Raw genomic sequence first — 19,354 nt, 5'->3', positions numbered from 1 at the left:
GCATTGTGGTAAACTGTGGTCAATGTCATGAGACAAAGTGTATGTGAACTGCTGTATGGAAAGTGAATTTGCTCTGTAAATCTTCACCCAAATCACACAAAAAAAGAATACATCTAAGGAAACATGTGTAAGGTTTCCACAGGAAAAAATATAAAACTTAGTTAAGAAAAAAAAAAAAAGAATGTACAGATCTAAGTCTCAAAAAGGATGAGTAACTCACAAAGGACATACTGCTAGTCAATGCTGAAGCTCAGGCAAATTCAGTTCTGACTAAAATTCCCATTTTTCCCATTCTGCCATCCTGCCTTCCCAGGAACAAGTAAGCAATGTCCACATTCTAGGTCACTTTTCCCTTCTCTTTGCAAAACCATTGAAGAGTTAAAATATTGAGTGAAAAGGAGATTTTAAAAAAGTAAATAAATAACATACTTAACATCAACTGAACAGAATCAAATGTGTTCCTAGGATAAAAGGATAGAAACTATTTGCATAACATCAGAAATGAGATTTTGATGAATTTAAAAAGCAATATCTAAAGGATAGGCTCAGAAGATGGGCCTGGCAATCTATTTCCAAAAACCTGCCAAATGAAGATCCTACGGATCACGATGGAACACTGTCTGATCCACAATCAATCATAGGGATATCACAGGACCAGGAAACATTGTGTTCCATTGTACGTGGGGTCATCATTAGTCAGAGTTGACTCAATGGCAACTAACAACAGCAACAGCATCTAAAGGATAAATATCACTAAATTCTATTATAGAAAATTTCTCAGTTTACCAGAATATGTGAATACACTATTTTCAGGGAACACTATTCAGTCCTACACATAGAAAGAGAGAGAGCAAAATAAAGCAAAGATGTGACTATGAAAATACAATCAATTCAGAAAAAATGTTTAAACCTACCTCATGAATATTTTTAATATTTATAGTAATATCATTGCGACAGCGAACAAAAAATATACACAGTCCTTTTAGTTTCTCTGGGGCTGCGTTGTCTACATACAGTCTCATCATTTTTGCTCCTTTAGTTACTCCAGCAATAGTTCGGCCACATTCTAAAAAGAAAAGTCAAAACCTTAGCGTAATGTGACAAATTACTGTGAATCTGACACCACTGTTTCTTGTGTACTTTGTGATTGGTTTTCAATATGACATTGGAACAAAATTTGTTCTTTGTGAAAAGATGTCAATAAGTGCAAATCTTAAAAACAATGCTAAGGAACTTAGCTCTAAGGAAGTATACACCAAAGGAACTATACCTGTACTAAAAAATATACCTGCATTTATTCTAGAAAATTATATATTTCTTCCCTTTATTACTATGTAAGCAGGCAGTCCAAGTGCAGTCTGCTGCCTTTCCCTGTGACTCACAAGTGAACCTTGTGCTTGGTGTGTCAGCTTGGTTTCCTGAATGGGATGTGAGTATGAACTAACTCCCTTTCTGGAGTGTCCAGACCCAAAACACATCCCACAGCAGCTAGAGGCCTATCAGCACATCCCATCTCTCTTGCCCTGAGCACATGTCAACATTCCCAGGCACTGCTCAAATCAGTGTGTACATTATACAGCACCTGACTAATTCTTCATCTATAACTATTCCCAGCAGGGAAGTAATGGGCTCTTTCTCCTGCAGCAAGAGGAATGCATGCAGACCATCTCTCGGCATCAGCTGCTTAACAAGATCCACAGGCTATAGGGGACTGACACCCACTTCTGAAGCTGCCCTTGCTCTGTTTATTCTCTATGTAAGTAATGTATTATTCTGTCCAATACCTGTGTGTGAGTCATGTCTTCCTTGACAACTCTGACACTGCAAACTATGGAGTGAGTGGGTTATTACGCTCCATGTGATGGGACTCCTCCCTAGGGGTGGATCCCATTTTGGTAAAATATGTGTATATATCAGAGGTATAGAGGAATAGTTTTTAAGGAGTTAACAGTGCTTTCTCTGAGTGAGTGGGCCTGTGGTTGGTTTTTACTTTTAATTGTTGATGTTTTCTTATTTTTCTATAATTTTCAGCTGTTGTTTTAAATTTTTATTAGTTACAAAAATAGGGAAATAATCGCCCCAAGATAAGAATTGTGACAAACAGTACACAGAGCAGTTTAGTCATTAATCATGAGTTTGTGGGCTTTGTTGAGAAAGCAAAACTTACATATATTAAACAATTAGATAAAAGAATATAATAAAGTTCTGTATTTTATGATGCAAACTTGAAATGAGACAGGAGTTTGGAGAGTAATGATTGATGTGGATTGAGATACTCTGGGAAAGCTCTGTAGAAAACAGAATGCATGAGTTGATCCAGAAGGAGGGAGAGGATTACGACCAGGTAGAAAGGCATTCTGACAGTCAGAAGAGCTAAGAAAAGAGCACAGAAATGACTCTGGTATTTCCAGAAAATAATGAAGAGATTGGCTTAAAGGGAGCAGCAACTTCATTATTGAGAGACTAGGAGATCAGACTAGACAAGCACTGTGTGTTCACATCAAGAGTCCCTAGTAGGAAGATGGGGCAATCTACTTCCATAGTGATACTGCCTTGGAAACCCAAGGAGGGGTCGCTATGAGTCGGGTCCCACTCCACGGCACATAAAAACAACAAGTAGACGCATGAGAGGTTTTGCACCCAACCCAATAAATAGCAGGACAATAAAAGATTTACTTGGCAGGAATAACTAGTGTGAATCTGCTAAGAGGAAGACTGGTTTCCAATCTGGAATACTAGGGTAGACAGGAGCTATGGGCCTAGCGTAAAGAAGATGGGAGAAATAACCAACAGGAGGGACATCTTCAAGGTAAAATTCAAAGGACTTAGACAATGAGTAGGAGCTCTAGTAGCAGAGTGCCTAAAGCACTTGATTGCTAACCAGAAGCCTGGTGGTTCAAATCCACCAGCCACTCCTCGGAAGGAAGGTTGGGCAATCTACTTCAATAGTGATACCGCCTCAGAAACCCAAGGAGGGGTCGCTATGAGTTGGGTCCGACTTGACAGCACATAACAACAATAACAATAGACAATGAGTAGTCTAAGACCAAAAGGATGGCTCATGTACCCTAGTTATTAAGGCAAAGGGTTAACAAACCTGGTTAATCATTTTAGGAATAATGTGTGTCCGTGGGAGGTGGAAACAGTTAACACACTTGGGTGCTAACTGAAAGGCTGCAGGTTTAAGTACACCCAGAGGCACCTCAGAAGAAAGGCCTGGTGATCAGCATCCAAAATATCTGCCACTAAAAACCCCATGGAGCACAGTTCTACTATGATACACATGAAGTCACCCAATCACAACTGGTTGGTTGTTTTTTGTTTTTTAGAGAACGCTAGATATTCCAACTGCCAGCTGCAGCAGGCACAAGATGCTGACCTAGTAAGTATCACAGAGTGCAGCTGCTAGGTTCTGGGAGTGGTTTCAAGACTATTTCTAGTCATCTGAATATATGTTTAAAAAATGGCTCCACCTGTTTCAGGGAAAACGCAGTTAAACCCCAGTCAGAATGCGTATCCCCAACAGAAGTCAATGATTTCCATATGAATGTTTTCCCCTTAAATTATTACAGTAATGTTTGCAATACATATTTGGGCTGAAGGTACACTGTTTCTTAATTCACTATGTATTTTTACATTGAAGTTTCTTGTGAAATCATCCTTATAAATACAGGATTCTCTATGTATAAAAGGAAAAATATACAGCACTTTAACATTTATTAACAAATTGCTCACACATTAGCTTTGTAAAACATCCTTACCTATACCAGGTACATCTCCTTCCTGATATAAAAATTTCAATGTCTTACAACCATCTTTCACAAAAAAATGACTAAATGCTTCCAGCTGTCAAAAAAAAGGAAATTGTAATCAGTAAAATGACCAGGGGGCTAAAATAATATGAACCAAGCCCTGTGCTTGGCATTTTACATGCTTTAATCCTCATCATTTTATAGACAAAGAAAATAAGGCTCAAAGAGTTTTTCAAATACAAACAGAGTATCAGAGGCAAGATTAGAACCTGGACTAATTTAATTCCAAAATTACTGTGGAATATAGGGTGAATTCTATTTCTAAATCTGTATCAATGATCTACATATTAAGCAGCCACTTAACCTGGCTTGGCCTCACAAAATCTTACGGCCTCACAGAATCTTAAGGGGGTAGATGAGTAAGTCCAACTGGAGATAAATACAAGGAATTATTGTTCATAGAAACTAATTTTATAAAGCTGAATTTGTTGGGGAATAGAAAATTTGCCTTGTTAACTGTTTTGTTTTGACCAATTACTTTGGTAGTTATATTTCCAGTAATTGCAATTTGACCCATATTATAGTCAAGCTAGGAATAAAAATAAATTATTATAATGAGGTTCTTCCATATGTTTCAGCATGAATTTTTTATTCAATAACTTATGAGTTAGTACAATATCTTAGTAAGTAGAAGACTAATCAGGCCACGTAAACAAAACTTCCACACAACATATGGAAAATACAAAGTACCCCCTTTATGCAGTCTCACTGATTGTTTACAGAAGTCTCTCCCTTGGGCAGTGGGTTTCTCTTCATTTACTGATCACTGAAGTATCCTAGATCTAGCAAAGCTACGTCCCTAGGACAATGGTTCTCAGACTTTAGTGTACATCAAAATCACCTGTTGTGGTTGTTATTGTTGTTGTGTGCCATCAAGTCAGACCCAACTCATAGCGACCCCTCCTTGGGTTTCCAAGGCAGTATCACTACAGAAGTAGATTGCCCTACCTTCCTTCTGAAGAGTGGCTGGTGGGTTTGAACCGCCAGCCTTTTTTTAGCAGTCAAGTTCCTTAGGCATTATGCTACCAGAGCTCCCTCAGAATCACCTAGAGGGCTTTATAAATACAGATTACTAGGCCTGAGAATTTGCATTTCTAACACATTCCAGGTGATGCTGATACTGCTGGTCTTGGGACCACACATGAAAAACATCACCCTAGGAAATGAAATGGAGCTATAGAGATATGCATAAATCTAGCTCTTAATTTTCTACACTTCCACCACTCACATAAAAGTCCTGACCATTAACTGTCTGTGTACTGCAGTGGCTTGTATGTTGCTATGATGCTGGAACTAAGGCCATCAATATTTCAAACACTAGCACAGTCTCCCATGGTAGATCAGTTTTAGCAGAGCTTCAAGACTAAGACAGACTAGGAACTAAGGCCTGGTGACCCCATTCTAAAAATCAGCCAATGAAAACTCTATGGATCTCAACAAAATATTGTCTGATATAATGCTAGAAGAGGAGTCACCTAAGTTGGAAATTACTCAAAATACACAGTGGCTACAACAATATACTAGAGTATACCAACGATGGTGAAGATGGCACAGAACTGGACAACATTTTGCTCTGTTGTACATGGGATCACCTTGACTTGGAACCTACTTGACAGCAACTAATAATGACAACAGTCTTGAAGACTATCAAAGTGAATGTTGTCATGAACCAAAGTACTAATTGTGAATTAAAAATTCATTTATATTACATAACATTTTATAAGTAGTTCATCTCAGCTTCACTACAACACTAAACTAGGCAAGGCAGGCATTATTAAACCACCTCTTGCAGAAGGAAAAACTAAAGCTAAAGATAACTTAAGTGAAGAACTCAAAGACACAACCACAAGTGCAGAACCCGGGACTGAACCCCAGTTCTATGGTCTCCAGATCTGTGCTCTTTCCAGGGAACCATGTGTTGCTGCATTGACTTTGGAAAATGCTGTCAAAAAAGTAACACCAGAAAAGTAACCCCTACGGCTATAATGAGCAGTGCTGAATGATGAAGGCAGTAAAATGGGAAGCAGCGAAAAGCGTGAATACCACTGCAGTAGAAACCTCTATGTCAGTCAGTGTCCTAGCAAGAAAAGGAGCTGCATACAGCTGGGGTTCTTGTAAAACTTCATAATAATAGAGAGGCTACTTCTAGAGGTGTGAGCAGGGTTAAGGGAAGCTGTGACAGTAGTAGCAACATTGGGCCTAGCAATAAGAATTGGAGCTGTGGGAGAAGAATTACTTGGAAAGAGCTATGATCATGGAAAGACAAGACCACGGCCAGAAACGTGGCAAAGTAGGGAGGCGAGGGATCAGGCTTCTCTCTCTTCTGCCCTCCAATCTCCTGTTAGTGCCTCCAATAAGCAGAACCAAATGGAAGCCAGAGGGACAGGGAGCCCAGGTGATGGAATCCATAGAGGTCAGCCTTCTAGGGCAAAGAGCAGGGTGGAGCAGAGTAGAGAATGCATCTGGAAGCAAAGTAACCATCTCACTTTCTAATTTTCACCTTTTTGTGGTGCCTTTAATCAGTTCTCCACCTAAATTGCACACCCCGACTTCAAATAAAAGGAATACTTTTCCATATACCCCATTTCCTCACCCACTACATCAAATCCTGCTACCCCTTGTTCCATGTTCCATCTTCTTACCCACTTAGCCACCAACTTTGATGTCAATTAACCATATGTCCTTGAGTTTTCCCTGCAGCCAAATAAGTGCTGTGATCTCTCCCAACTTTTGATACTGGTTTCTCTCCTGGCTGCTCCATACTATCTTTGCTCCACTGTGGTTTGGCACATACACAAACTCCTAAGGAAGCACTTTTCCTGGCTTGATTCTTCCCCTAAGACCTAACTTTCCCATTTCTTACAGCCTAAGCAGCATCTGGCCTAGTCTATGATGGCCTTAAAGGTAGAACCTAACCACATGGACTCAAAATCCAAGACATATCTCAGGAATGGCAAATGGAAAAGTTTGAGGCACACAGCACTCCCATTATACAATCTAATGTCTTCCTCCAAGCAGAGACTGCCAGCCTTGAATGCTCATTGGTAAATGTTGAAAGGTGGGATTATGGGCTCTGCAGGTGGGCCCATCTCACCCAGTCAGCCCTAGCAGCTGTCCTCTCCTGAAGGCACTGGCCAGCACCCAATGCCTATGCCTACACCCTGTGTTGAGTTGCCTGGAGTCCAGTTGTATAAGCTAGTCAAATTTGTGGCCTAGTAATCTTCAGGTGAAATAAGGTCAATCACTTATCTGGTTTCCTCCCTTATTAAGTTCAGGACTGGCTCTGGGAAAAGGCCAGAAGTCTGGGCTGCTAAGAAACACATTTTTGGAAACTGCCCTTTCCTTCAGCTTACAACCACCAGTTCAGTGATACACATATGGTTGCTTTGCACTGATTGCTTCTACTTGGACAGTAGGCAGACATGGACTCAGAGTGTCCAGAAAAGCTAAAAAATAGTAGGGAAGGAATATCAAGGAAAGCAAACAAAAAGAAAATGCAAGCAATCAAACAATCAAAAACAACTTGAGAATAGCAAAGAGAATCCTCTTGCTATGCAAGTGGTATCATTCACAGCCAGGACCAGCTACAGAAATGTTGAGGTCCAGTACAAAATAAAAATGTGGGGCTGCTTGTTGAAAAATTATTAAGAATTTCAATATGGCCTCAGTGGACCATTAAACCAAGTAATGGAGCCCTTCTGAGAACAAGAGCCTATGCCACTACACAACCTTCACACCCATGAAGCCAGCCCTGACCACAGCTGTGCATACCAACAGGGAACTTTGGTGACTTGGAAAACCATACTTATCTTCCAGTGGCTTTCTGTGTTACCTACCTCCTGTTTTATGTACCCATCTCCATACAATCACTACCTTTTGCCATCAAAGAAAGTTTACAGTTGGAGCTATTGATCTCTTTGCATCAATCACATTCACATCTCATTGTGACAAGTTCACACCAAGGAAGCAGGAAAATGAGCATACCTGTTGGAACTGTCAGGACTAAAATTTTATGAATCCTAGCAGAACTGAGGAAGATAACTTTCCAGAATATAGCAACACACTGAATTAAGCAAAAGATAGGCTCTTTTAGGCACCATTCCATAGCTCCTAAAGCAAACGAAAGAGTTTTGCCCAAATTTACTGGCCCCAATAAAAGTAATGGGCATGGACCCCTCCATGGTGATAACCTCACCACACTCTCTTTCATCAGTGTATTCATTGGAATAATTGGGTCACCACCATCCTGTACCTGCTCACTGGTCTTGCTGGGGCTCCAGTCCAGTTCACTCCTCAAAGAAAAAAAAACAAACTCACTGCCATCAAGTCGATTCTGTCTCACAGAGATCCTTTGGGAGCAGAGTACGACCACCCCACAGGGTTTCCAAGACTATAAATCTTTAAAGAAGCAGACTGCCTCATCTTTCTCCCATGGAACAGCTGGCAAGTTTGAACCTCAGACCACTCGATTAACAGCCAAATGCTTTCACCACTGGCACCAGAGCTCCCTAGTCCACTGCCGGAGTTGAGAAAAACCTCAGGCAGCTAGTAGTAGTACTTTCATTGAAAGTTTAGAACCAGACCTAGCAGGAGGGAAGCGATGATAATTGCTTCTGAGAGTACTATTACATATTACTATAATTAGGGTGACTGTATAAATTCATCATCCATAATTAGAACACATTTGTGTTGTGTGTGTGTGTGTGTGTAACAGTGTTTACCTCTGTTGCTTTTAACTCTTGTGTTTCTTTCAGTGTCTTCCTTTGCCTTGATCATTTTGTTTGCCTCACCCTTATTGAATATTGCCTTCTTCTATAGTCTTCAGTATGGATTACACTTCAACATAAAGAAATAAACAAAATTCCCCACAACAGGACCAATAAGCAACATCCCAGTAAATGGAGAAAAGACTGAAGTTGTCAAGGATTTCATTTTCCTTGGATTCACAATCAATGCCTATGGAAGCAGCAGTCAAGAAATCAAATAACGTACTGCATTGTGCAAATGTGCCACGAAAGACCTCTTTAAAGTGTTAAAGAGCAAAGATGTCACTTTGAAGACTAAGGTATGTCTGACCCAAGCCATGCTATTTTCAATAACCTCATATGCATGTAAGAGCTGGATAATGAATAAGCAAGACCAAAGAAATTATGCCTTTGAATTGTGGTACTGGTGAAGGATACTGAAAATACCACGGACTACCAGAAGAATGAAGAAATCTGTTTTGGAAGAAGCACAGCTGGAATGTTCCTTAGAAGCTAGAATGGCCAGACTTCTTTTCATATACTTTGGTCATATTGTCAGAAGGGACCAGTCCCTGGCAAAGGATATCATGCTTGGTAGACAGTCAGTGAAAAAATGGAAGACCCTCAATGAGATGGATTGATGTAGTGGCTGCAAAGATAGGCTCAAGCATAGCAAAGATTGTGAGGATGGCACAGGACCAGGCAGTGTTTCATTCTGTTTTACACAGAGTTGATTTGAGTCAGAACTGACTTGATGGCACCTAACAACAACAGTAAACAACACCCTATAGTGATATACCTTCCTTTGCCCTCCTACCCCTGGTAACCATCAAAGAATGTTTCTTTCTTTGTGAAAATCTTGTCTTGACTATTTATAATAGCAGTATCAAACAATATTTGTTCCTTTGTGATTGATTAAAATTGGGACACTGGGGAGTGAAAGAGGGCACTGTTATAGCAGAACAACTGTCCTATTCTAGCATTGTAAAGGAACTGGCCCAGAGGCATAGGGTAACCTCACCTGTAATTGTCTCACTGTTTTCTGTTACACTTATATAGCAGTCACTGTTCCCTAGCTCATATTTATGTAGTTTGTTTTTTTACCCAAATGATTAGTATATATAGTTCATATAACCTATACTTTTTAAATATTACTCTACCTGTGTTTGACTATCCCTCTACCTTCTGAAGCCATTTTGAGTTAAAATATTAGCCTAATTCTCATTGCTGACTGTTCTCTTTCCTGCCTCCACTATGGTAGAACAACAAATATCACTCAACTGACTATAGTTATATAAAGTAAGATTACTTCCATAGTCAATAAAATTCCAACCTTTTCTTCCTAAATGCTTTGTTGCTCATGACAATGACTCTTAAATCAAGCATTTCCCAAAAAGCAATTAAAAAATAAGGAGATGGAAAATTTTGAGAAAAAGAAGGGTGATAATATGATAGCTGAACAACATGATACACATACTTAATGTCATTAATCTGTACATACAAACATTACTGAAATGACAAATGTTTGCTTACATATGTATTTACCACAATGAAAAAAGAAAAAATGGTGAGACTTAAACTCACAGAAGGACAATCCAAAATTAATTCTTCCACAACTACTATATCCAGGTTGAGACATTCTGCTAAGATTTCAAATATATATTTATATGAAGATTCAATTTTCAATTTTCGGCTTTCCCTTGCCTCTCTAAATCTTGCCTAGGGAATGAAAACCATGGATAAAAATTTTATAGAGAAAAAAACACCAAAATATTTCACTTAAAAGTGATACAAATGAAAACATGTATTATGAGCAAAACCTGTTTCTCTTTTAATGTTTCCTGTAGATTTGGAATGCCACTCATACTCCGGCGGTATTTGGATGACCGACGGGAAGAAGATTGAGAAAGCACTTCAGAAAGCACCAATTGATCTTGTCCCCCACGGGGTCCAGCCCTATGACGAATTCTAGTCGGATCCCGCTCATCATCATCTGGAAGAATTATTCTTTCTTCCGAAGGAATGAAGTTCGGGCCTTCACCTTCAGAAGGTATATTACCTTCCCCAGAAGAGGCAAGCTCTTCTACATAGACCTCCTCTCCTAAAGTGGGCTGGGCAGCATCTCCCGGAGGGGATGGGGCAATATTTTCTGAATGGGGAGGAGCTGCCTCTTCTGTAGAGGGTGGGGCCTCTTCTTCAGGAAGAGATGATTCACCATCTTCAGCACTCATGTTTTCTGCCTTTTCCTTCTGCAGAACACCTTAAACTTCAAAACCTAGAATTACAAAAGAGTCTTTTAAAAACTATAAAATAAATTGCTTTGTACATAATTATTTTTTTCCCTTTGAAATTAGACAGCAAAATCATCTATTTTTCCCTTACTACATTATCTGACTATTTGCTGAGGAGTCTATTCCCACTCATGGTGACCCCAGAGAAGTCCCTGGCTGGTGCAAATGGTTAACACTCAGCTACTAACTGAAAGGTTGGCACTTGGAATCCACCCAGAGTCACCTTGAAAGAAAGACCTGGTAATCCTGGTTCTGAAAGATAAGCCATTAAAAACCCTATGGAGACTTCCAGCAAGATGGCAGAATAGACAGACAAGCTACACAAACCGTTTGTGACAAAGGAATGGGAAACCATTAAAACAGATACAGAAGTAATCCTGGAACTCTGACCTTCAAAGAGATGGATAAAGAAGTTGATTAAATACAGACTAGTAGAGAACATGAATGAAAATAGCAAATAAGGAGACAAATGAAGCTATGCACTGCTAGCTGGCCTGATGGTGCGGCCATTTTGAACATCTGAAAATGGCATTCTGATTTAGGCAGCAAACTGAAAATAAGCTCTGCTTGCCAAAGACTGCACAAGCAACCACATTTGTGGCTGATGACCAGAAAGCAATGGTGCCCACACAACCCAACCACATCTGCACCTCCTGCAGCCCCACCCATTGGGCAAGGGCCACCACTTCCTTCTGCACCAAATGATCATCATCATTGATAGATGGTGGCCAACACCAGCCCAATTCACTCTCAACTGCTTCGCACAAACAGCTAACAGAGTTGTATCTGAACATTCTTATATCGCACCCACAGGGAGACAGGTGGTGACTGCCTACGTGCTACCAAACTAGCAAACAGAGTAGCACACCAGCCTTACTCACTCAGATATAGCAAAACAAAATAAAGCAAAATGAAAAAACAAACAAACCTGGGTGAATCACACTAACATACAATCAGACAACAACATCACAATGTCTCAGAGACAACTGACAATCCAAGGTCACACAAAGAAGCAAGGTAAAGAAGTACAAATGAGGGACTAGAATACAGAACCAGAAAACCCTGCAAAAGAAGCAGTATTGGAATTGCCTGATAAGGAATTCAAAAGAATTATATTTAGGTACCTTCAATGGATTTAGACATAGATCAAGGAAAACACTGACAAAATCATGGAAAACATCAACAAAATAAGTAAAACACACACAAACTCTAGGAAAATAATAAGAACTGGCAAAATGAAAAATCAGAAACCATATAAAAACAGCAAATAGAAATCCAGAAGATTAACACTAAGATTTCAGAAACAGACAACACATTGAAAGGGCAAAGGAGTAGAATCAAATCAATGGAAGACAGAATTTGTGAGATTGAAGACAAATACCTCAATACTACTTTGGTAAGAAATCAATCAGAAAAAAGATCAAAACAAAATGAACAAAGCCTAAGATTTATGTGGGATCTCATCAAAAGGAATAACTTACATGTGATCAGAATTCTAGAACAGAAGGAGACATATACAATCACAGAGAAAATTGTCAAAGAGAACTTCCCTACCATGACAAAAATGGGAAGATATCCATTCAAGAAGTTCAATGAACCCAAACAGGATAGACATGAAAAGAAAATCACCAAGAAATATCATAATCAAACTTACCAAAACCAGAGACAAAGAAATAATCCTGAAAGTACCATGGGAAAAAAAATGAAAAATTACCCGCAAAGGCAACAAATAAGACTAAACTATGATTTTTTTTTTTTCAGCAGAAACCATGCAGTTGAAAGATAATTAGATAACTTATATAAAAAGCTGAAAGGAAAAAATTGCCAAGCAAGAATTATATAGCTAGCAAAAATAGTCCTAAAACATGATTAGAACATTTCCAGATAAACCAACCAACCTAACAAGAGATGCTAAAGGGAGTCCTTCAGGAGAGAATCAACAATCACAGACAACAATCAATGATTAACACACATGATTATATAACCCAGAAACCAACCCAGATAGAAGTTTCCAAAGTAAAATAAACTTACAGGATATAAACAGGGAACCAGAAACATTAATTGGTAAATGAGAACAACTACAAGCCAAAAAGAGAGAATAAACAGTGCAGGTACAGAACTTTCAAAATGAGAGGAAGTCAAGATGACTTCAAGATAGAACAGACTGTTTTATACTTGGTGTGGTAGTTATGTGTCAACTTGGCTGGACTGTGGTTTTGAGTGGTTGGCAGCTAGATGTAGTTATTCCCCATGATGAGATTGTTATCACCTCCATGGTAGAATCTGCTGTGAGCAGCTAATTAGTTGCCTTTGGGGCATGGCCTGCTTCCTGTATATATATAAAGAAGCTTTGAGAAAGGCTGCTAGCTTTTTGCCACATCTAGGTCCTGCATTTGGATAAGTCTTCATCTCCAGTTCCTGGACTTGAACTAGTGGCCTGTGTGTTGCCTGCCTTAGGATTGTTTCTGGACTTGAACAAGTGGGTTGCCATGGTGCCTACTGATCTTGGGATTGTGCCATTTTACCTGCCAACCTTGCATTCATCAGCCTCAGCAGCCAGCAGCTGCGTGAGTTAGGAGATGATTCCAGCTCCAGTGGGCCTGGAACAAGAGGCAGAGCTGAAGCCTAAGATCAAGGAGGCTTAATTCAGCCCCTAGAGTCATCACTCTGAATTTGGGTATCTCCTAAACTTGAGGAGCTCTGGTAGCATAGTGCCTAAGGCACTTGACTGCTAACCAGAAGGCTGGTGGTTCAAACCCACCAGCCACTCCTCGGAAGGAAGGTTGGGCAATCTACTTCTGTATTCATACTGCCTCGGCAACCCAAGGAGGGGTCGCTATGAGTCGGGGCTGACTCAACGGCAAATAACAACAACAACAACCTAAACTGTAAGAGAACAAATTCTTGTTTGTTAAAGCCATCCACTTGTAGTATTTCTGTTATAGCAGCACTAGAGAACCAAGACTCTTGGGAAGAAAATAATAAATCACAGGGTAATCTCAAAAAAAATTAATAAACCATCTCATCAAAATAAAAAAAGAGGAAAGGCACAAATATTTAGCAAATACTAAAACAATAGCAACAAAGAAAGTGATTTAAAAAATCATAAACAAAATGAGATTGGCACAAAAAAATTATATGGAATAAAGAAATCAGCAACACCACAAAAAAAATCACACAACCAAAATGACAGGAATAAATTAATACTTGTCGATAACTATACTGAATGTGAATGGATTAAATAAACCAATCAAGAGACAGAGAGTTTCAGAATGGATAAGAAAACATGACCCATCAATACACCATCTATAAGAGACTTACTTTAGATACAAAGACAAAAATAGACTAAAAATCAAAGGTTGGAAAAAAAATATATCAAACAAACAGCAATCAAAAGAGCAGGAATAGAATGTTATTTTTTTAAATAAAACAGACTTTAAGGCAAAAACCACCATAAGAGACAGGAAAGGACATTATGTAATGATTAAAGGATCAACTGAACTAGAGGAAATAACCATAATAAACATCTACACACCTAATGAAAGAGCTCCAAAATATATAAATCAGACTTCAACAGAATTGAAAAGACAAATAGATGAATCCACAGTCATAGTAGGAGACTTTAGTAAACCACTTTCAATGAACAATAAAACAACTAGAAAGAAACGCAACAAAGACATAGAAGAACTAAACAATACAATCAACCGTCTTGACCTTATAGACATATACAGAGCACTTCACCCAACAACAGTACAATAAACATTCTTTTCCAGGGCACATGGAACATTCTCCAGAATGGACTACATTAAGCCACAAAGCATGCCCCAATAAATTTTAAAACATCAAAATACTACAAAGCATCTTGTTAGATCATAATGCTATAAAATTAGAAATGAACAATAGGAAGATAAGGAAAAATAAGCAAACACATGGAAATTGAAGAACAGCCTCCTTAGAAACTACTGGGTATCAGAAGAAATTAAACATTCCTTGAATCAAACAAGAATGAAAGCACAGCATACCAAAATCTTTAGGACACAGCAAGAGCAATGATCAGAGGGCAATTTATAGCAATAAATGCACATATGATTATATTAAAAAGAGCCAAAATCAATACCTTAACCCAACATCTCCAACAATTAGAAAAAGAGCAGCAAGAAAGGCCTACAATCAACAGAAGTATAATAAAGATTTGAGCAGAAATAAATGAAACAGAAAAACAGTAGACAGAATCAACATGACTAGAAAAGTTCTTTGAAAAGATTAATAAAGTTGACAAACCACTGACAAATTTAACAAAGGAAAAGAAGAAGATGCAAATAACATGAATAAGAAATGAATGGGTGACATCACAACAGGACCAACCAAAATACAAAGGATAATATCAGGATACTATAAAGAACTGTATTCAAACAAATTTGAAAACCTAAAAGAAATGGACAGATTTCTAGAAACATATTACTTACCAAAACTAACACAGACTGAGGTAGAAAATTTGAACAGACCCATAGCAAAAGAAGAAATTGAACAAGTCATAAAAAACTACCAACAAAAAAAAATCCTGCACCAGATGGTTTCACTAGAAAATTTGACCAAACACTCAGCAAAGCACTGACACCAATCCTACTCAAACTATTCCAGAACACAGAAAAGGATGGCATACTCCCAAATTAATTTTATGAAGCAAGCATACCCCTGATACCAAAATCAGGTAAAGAAACTACTAGAGAAGAAAACTACAGACCAATATTCCTCAGACACAAAAATCTTTTAAAAAACTTGTAGCCAATAAACTCTAACAACATATCAAAAATAATAATAATAACACATCACGACGAAGTGGATTCATACTAGGTATGCAAGGATGGTTCAACATTAGAAAAACAATCAACGTAATCCATCACATAAATAAAGGGAAAAACCCACGTGATCATATCAATTGATACAGAAAAAGAGTTTGATAAAAATCCAACATCCATTCCTGATAAAAACTCTCAGCAAAATAAGAAAAGAAGGGAAATTCATCAAAATAGGAATGAAAGGCATATACACAAAACCAATAGCCAACATTATTCTCAACAGAGAAAGACTGAAAGCCTTCCCCTTGTGAACAGGAACCAGACAAGGATGCCCTCTAATTATCACTTCTATTCAACATTGTGTTGGAAGTCCTAGTCAGGGCAATAAAGCAGGAAAGGAAAATAAAAGGCATCCAAATTGGTAAGGAAGGTAAAACTATCCATATTTGCAGAAAATATGATCCTATACTTGGAAAATCCCAGAGACTCAGCAAGAAAAGTACTGGGATAAATTGAAAGATTTAGCAGAGTGTCAGGATATAAGATCAATGTACAAAAATCAGCTGGATTCCTCTGTAACAACAAAGAGATCTCTGAAAAGGAAAATAATACCATTTACAATAGCTACCAAAAAGATAAAATACTTAGGAATAAATCTTACTAGGGGCACAAAAGACCTGTACAGTGAAAACTATAAAACACTACTACAAGAAACTATAAGAGATCTACATAAATAGAAGAACATACCATGCTCATGGATAGGAAGATGGAACATTGTGAAAATGTCAATGTTACCCAAAGCACTCTGTAGATTCCATGCAATCCTGATCCAGATTCCATCAGCATTATTTAAGGAATGGAAAAACCAATCACTAATTTTATATGTAAAGGAAAGATACCTCAGATAAGCAACACATTACTGAAGAACAAGAATAAAGTTGAAAGTCTCACAATCCCAAATCTCAAAACCTACTATACAGCCATGGTAGTCAAAAAACTCTGATATAGGTACAACAAACATATAGACTAGTAGAACAGAATTGAGAACCCAGAAACAGATGCAGGTCATCTTGATATTTGATACCTAAGGTCAGCTGATATTTGACAAAGGGACAAAATACATTAAATTGGGAAGAGACAGTCTCTTTAGCAAATGCTACTGGCAAAACTGGATATTCATTTGCCAAAAACTGAAACAAGAACCACAGCTCACACCATACATAAAAAGTAATTCAAGATGGATCAAAGATTTAAATGTAAAACTTAGGGGCTCTAATATATGGTATAAATAGATCGCCAAACATAAGTAAAAATGTACAAACAGCAGAAGACAAACTAGATGAATAGGACCTTCTAAAAATTAAATTCTTATGCACATCAAAAGACTTCTCCAAAAGAATAAAAAGAGAACCTACAACTTGGAAGAAATATTCAGCAACAACATACCTGACAAGGGACTTATCTTTAGAATTTATAGAAAACTCCAATACTTCAACATCAAAAAAGATAAACAATCCAATTAAAAAATGGGCAGAAGACATGAACAGACACTTCACCAAAGAAGATATTCAGGCGGCCAACAAACACATGAAGAAATGCTCACAATCATTTGCCAATTACAGAGATGCAAATCAAAACAACAAAGAGATATCATCTCACCCTGGCAATAATACCAAAGTTCAACAAGACAGAAAATAATAAATGCTGGTAAGGGTGGGGAGACATTGGAACTCTCATACATTGCTGGTACCAAAAAAAAAAAAAAAAAAAAAGAACTGTAAAATTATACAACCATGGTGGAAAACGGTATGGTGCTTCCTCAAAAAGTTGGAAATAGAAATACCATTTGATATAACAATCCCACTAAAAGATACATAACCTAAAAAAGTGAGAGCTGGGACATGAATAGATGTATGCACATCCATGTTCAATGAAGCATTATTCACAATAGCAAAGAGATGGAAACAACCAAAGTGCCCACCAACAGATGAAAGGATAACCAAAACTATCGTACATGTACAAAATGGAATACTACACAAGGCTGAAGAATAATGAAGAATCACCAAAACACCTTATAATGAGGATAATATGCTGAGTGAAAAAAGTCAATTACAAAAGAACAAATATTGTATGAGTCCACTACTGTAAAATGTCAAAGGAAGGTTCATATATGGAAAGAAATTTTTTTTGTTGGTTACCAGGATGGAAGGGAAAGGAGGGAAAATTGCTAGACAGGTAAGAGATTTCCATTTATAGAAATGGAAAAAACAATCCTAAACTATATATGGAATGGCTGTTGTTGTTAGGTGCTGTCGACTCATTTCCGGCTCAAAGCAACCCATGCACAGCAGAACAAAACACTGCCCGATCCCGCGCCAGCTCCATGATCCCTGCTATACTTGAGCCCATCATCGCAGCCACCGTATCAATCCATCTCATTTAAGGCCTCCCCATCTTTCATTGACCCTCCACCCTACCAAGCATGACATCCTTCTCCAGGGAATGGTCCCTTCTGACAACATGACCAAAATAAGTGAGATGAAGTCTGGCCATTCTCGCTTCCAAGGAGCATTTCAGGTGTACTTCCTCAAGGACAGATCTGTTAGTTCTTTTAACAGTCCATGGTACTTTCAGCATTCTTCACCAGCACCACAACTCAAAAGCATCAACTCTTCTTCGGTCTTCCTTATTCATTGTCCAGCTCTCATATGCATACGAGGCAATTGGAAATATCATGGCTTGTGTTAGGCGCATCTTAGTCCTCAAGGAGACATCCTTGCTCCTCAGTACTTGAAACAGTTCCTTCGTGGTTGACCTTCCCAGTGCTACACTTCGTCTAAGGTCCAGACTGCTGATTCCATTGGCATCGATTGTAGAACCAAGCAAGATGAATTCTTTGACAACCTCAATCTTCTCTCCATTTATTGTGATGCTGCTCATTGGTCCAGTTGTGAGGATTTTTGTTTTCTTTATATTGAGACATAATCCATACTGCGGACTGTATTCTTCAACCTTCATCAGTAAGTGCCTCAAGTCATCCCCACTTTCAACAAGCAAAGTTGTATCGTCTGCATGTCTCAGGTTGTTAATGATTCTTCCTCCAATCCTGATGCCACGTTTTTCTCCATATAGTCCAGCTTCTCAGATTATTTGCTCAGCAAGAGGCCCCAAATGGCTAAAGCAATGTTGAAAAAGAAGAACAAAGTAGGGGAACTCATACTTCCTGATTTTAAAACAGACTACACAGTCATCTCAACTTGCATATGCCTCATATGCATGTGCATGCTACAGTAATCAAAACAATCTCATACCAATATAACAACAGACACATAGACCAATAGAACAGAATTGAAAGTCCAGAAATAAACCCACACTTCTATGGTCAACTGATTTTGATAAGGGTGCTAAATCCATTTGATGGGGAAATAAATAGTGCTGGGAAAACTGGATTTCCACTTGCAGAAAAATGAAATAGGAACGTTGGCTCATGAAATACACAAAAAACAAACTCAAAACGGATTAAGGACCTAAATGTGCAAACTAAAACCATAAAATTCTTAATAGAACAAATAGGGGCAACACTGTCAAGTCTAGCTTTCAACAATGGATTACCTAATATAATAACAAAAACACAAATAGCAAAAGACAAAATAGATAAATGGTGCCTCATAAAAATTAAAAGCATCTGTTTATCAAAAGACTTTACC

The 19,354-nt window shown here is 38.3% G+C and overlaps 1 protein-coding gene across 1 annotated transcript in view; it reads right to left on the bottom strand.

Annotated features, from left to right (window-relative positions):
* The window catches only part of DNAH8 (dynein axonemal heavy chain 8), a 423,841-nt gene extending 413,266 nt beyond the window's left edge, over positions 1–10,575 (bottom strand). The window contains exons 1-4 of the mRNA XM_007939462.1: positions 10,378–10,575; positions 10,142–10,276; positions 3,762–3,846; positions 915–1,066 (exon numbers count right to left, since the gene is read on the bottom strand). Of these exons, the coding sequence (XP_007937653.1) occupies positions 915–1,066; positions 3,762–3,846; positions 10,142–10,276; positions 10,378–10,422 (417 nt within the window). The 5' untranslated portion in view covers positions 10,423–10,575. The remainder of the gene's footprint in view (positions 1–914; positions 1,067–3,761; positions 3,847–10,141; positions 10,277–10,377) is intronic.
* Positions 10,576–19,354: the final 8,779 nt, after the last annotated feature.

Source organism: Orycteropus afer, unplaced genomic scaffold (genome assembly GCF_000298275.1).
Source record: "Orycteropus afer afer isolate SDZICR_OR568_19922 unplaced genomic scaffold, OryAfe1.0 scaffold00059, whole genome shotgun sequence".
NCBI classification, from domain to species: Eukaryota; Metazoa; Chordata; class Mammalia; order Tubulidentata; family Orycteropodidae; genus Orycteropus; species Orycteropus afer.
This window is presented reverse-complemented; position numbering and strand designations above follow the sequence as displayed.